This window comes from Engraulis encrasicolus, chromosome 11, assembly GCF_034702125.1.
Source record: "Engraulis encrasicolus isolate BLACKSEA-1 chromosome 11, IST_EnEncr_1.0, whole genome shotgun sequence".
Lineage (NCBI taxonomy): Eukaryota > Metazoa > Chordata > Actinopteri > Clupeiformes > Engraulidae > Engraulis > Engraulis encrasicolus.
The window spans coordinates 33,986,095-33,988,594 of record NC_085867.1 but is presented as its reverse complement, the minus strand read 5'-3'; the positions used below and the strand labels follow the sequence as shown (position 1 = coordinate 33,988,594).

The window sequence follows — 2,500 nt, the reverse complement described above, 5'->3', positions numbered from 1 at the left end:
TCAGCAATGATCGATTCGGCGATGCAATCCAATGCGGGGCATGGACAATCAAGAATCGATCTGGCAATTTTTCTAAGTTTCAATTACTTCCATGGATATTTCAGGAGCAAATTAATGTTAAATTTAAATAAAAGCACTTCAAAACACTGCAAGACTGGTACAGACTGATACAGACTGATACAGACTGATACAGAAAACAGCCAATAAGTTTCTCAGTATCTGACTACTTCATCATGACTGATTAAACATTTGCTTTGCTTTCAGTAGAAATGTAATGCATTGCAATGCATTGTAGAATTGAATCGGATCGGATCGGATTGCATAGAATCGAATCACTACCTCTCAAATCGTGATCGAATCGGATCGTGGGCAGTGCCGATCCACACCACTAACACACACACATTCCACTGAGCTGAGGTGGTGCTGAAATGCTGAAATTGTGGGTTATCAAATGATGTGAGGCAGTCCCCAAGACAACCAATATTTAGATGAGTGAGCGCTGAGTGTCTACTTGAGACCGAAGGGTTTCCATTTCAACAGCATCACCTCTGCATGCAACTACAGCATCTCTCGCTTTCTCGCCATCTCTCACGTTTTTTCTCTTTCTCTCCATCTCTCAGCATTCTGCGGCATGTTTCTCACTCTCCTCCTATCTCAGTAACCGCTCCCACATCTCCTGTCATTCTCTCTCTCTCTCTCTCTCTCTCTCTCTCTCTCTCTCTCTCTCTCTCTCTCTCTCTCTCTCTCTCTCTCTCTCTCTCTCTCTCTCTCTCTCTCTCTCTCTCACACACACACACACACACACACACTAGATAGTGAAATCTATAACATGCAATCACATGTAATCATAACTATAAACATAGAAGATGATACAGCCACCTTCTCACAACCACTCTGTGATACACCTTCTCACAACCGTCCAAAGTGGACATGCTGCATATACCATTACCACTATGGCGAGTGACACACACACACACACACACACACACACACACACACACACACACACACACACACACACACACACACACACACACACACACACACACACACACACACACACACACACACACACACACACACACACACACACCTATTCCGTATCCTTTTCGGCAGCTGACGCGGATGTTGGGGTGGAGGTTCTGAGGTAGAGAGCACTGGCCCTTCATCTGTGGGCAGATATGGAAGGCCCCCGTCCAGTTGCCATCCTTCCTGCAACGGATCACATTCGTGTTGGGGCCCTGCGGATAAAAATGACGCACACACACAGACACACACACACACACACACACACACACACACACACACACACACACACACACACACACACACACACACACACACACACACACACACACACACACACACACACACACACACACACACACACACACACACACACACATGTTAAGTGTTGGTAATATATTGTACATTGTTTTGGTCATTTCTGGTGTACAAGCGGATTCCAAAAAAGTTGGGACACTTGGTATTTTGTGAATAAAATCAAAATGCTGGCATTTTCAAAACATTCAATCCATGCATACGATGCACAATGGCACAAGGTCAACATAGGAACAGTTAAAATGAGGCAAAAGCATTGTTTTGAGGGAAATATGTGGTCATTTAAAATTTGACCCATGCAACAAATCTCAAAAAAGTTGGGACAGGGCCAAAAAATGTTGTAATAGTTGGATAATTCTAAAAATAACACAAGGAGGAATATTTTGAAAGTAACTATATTGGCTGCCAACATGAATGCACAAATACAATACCACCACAGAGAGGTTGTGGCACTCAGTAGCGAAGATTTTGAGGGACTTATTACTGATCTATTACACTGAAAGATTGAATTATCAAAATTGCAGGCATATAAGGCCTATTTCTGTAATGTAGAGTTCTGTAAAATCATTGCACGAGTTATGAGATCATGACATACCCATCGTCAATAAGCAAACTATGATACTCCAACTATGACAGCTGTTGAAAAAATGACCATAAACACAACACTTGATTAAGGCACATGATGCAGACATTAAACAGTGTTGCAAGTGGCAAAGCTCATTCTAGATGGACATAGGAGACATGTGAAACTGTCCTCTGATTACAGAATGGAAAATATTTCATTCTTTTTTAAAAACATGGAGTCATGCACCCTCCAGGTTATGAAGAAAATGAATACTTCAGCTTGATTTAGTGGTGAGTCTGAAAGACAGCATATATGATGGTAAAGGGGTGCAGAGACGCATTGGTTATGGTCTTCTTACTCATGTAGAGCATTAAAATGAGGGCTGAATGATATATTCAGACTTTAAACAGCATACATAGCTACCAAGGCATTATATTTTGGAGCACAGTCTTTAGATATTGCCCCACAATGATGGCAAATTTCAATCTCTACTATGTTCCAACAGTGTGGTTCCATCATAAGAGTAAACAGGTGACAAAATTGTTTTCTTGCAGTCAGGATATGCCACGTATTAAGCATAACAAGAAGGTAAAC

The 2,500-nt window shown here is 41.7% G+C and overlaps 1 protein-coding gene across 1 annotated transcript in view; it reads right to left on the bottom strand.

Annotated features, from left to right (window-relative positions):
• The window catches only part of pappaa (pregnancy-associated plasma protein A, pappalysin 1a), a 262,469-nt gene that overhangs the window by 57,046 nt on the left and 202,923 nt on the right, over positions 1-2,500 (bottom strand). The window contains exon 19 of the mRNA XM_063210503.1: positions 1,094-1,241. Within this exon, the coding sequence (XP_063066573.1) occupies positions 1,094-1,241 (148 nt within the window). The remainder of the gene's footprint in view (positions 1-1,093; positions 1,242-2,500) is intronic.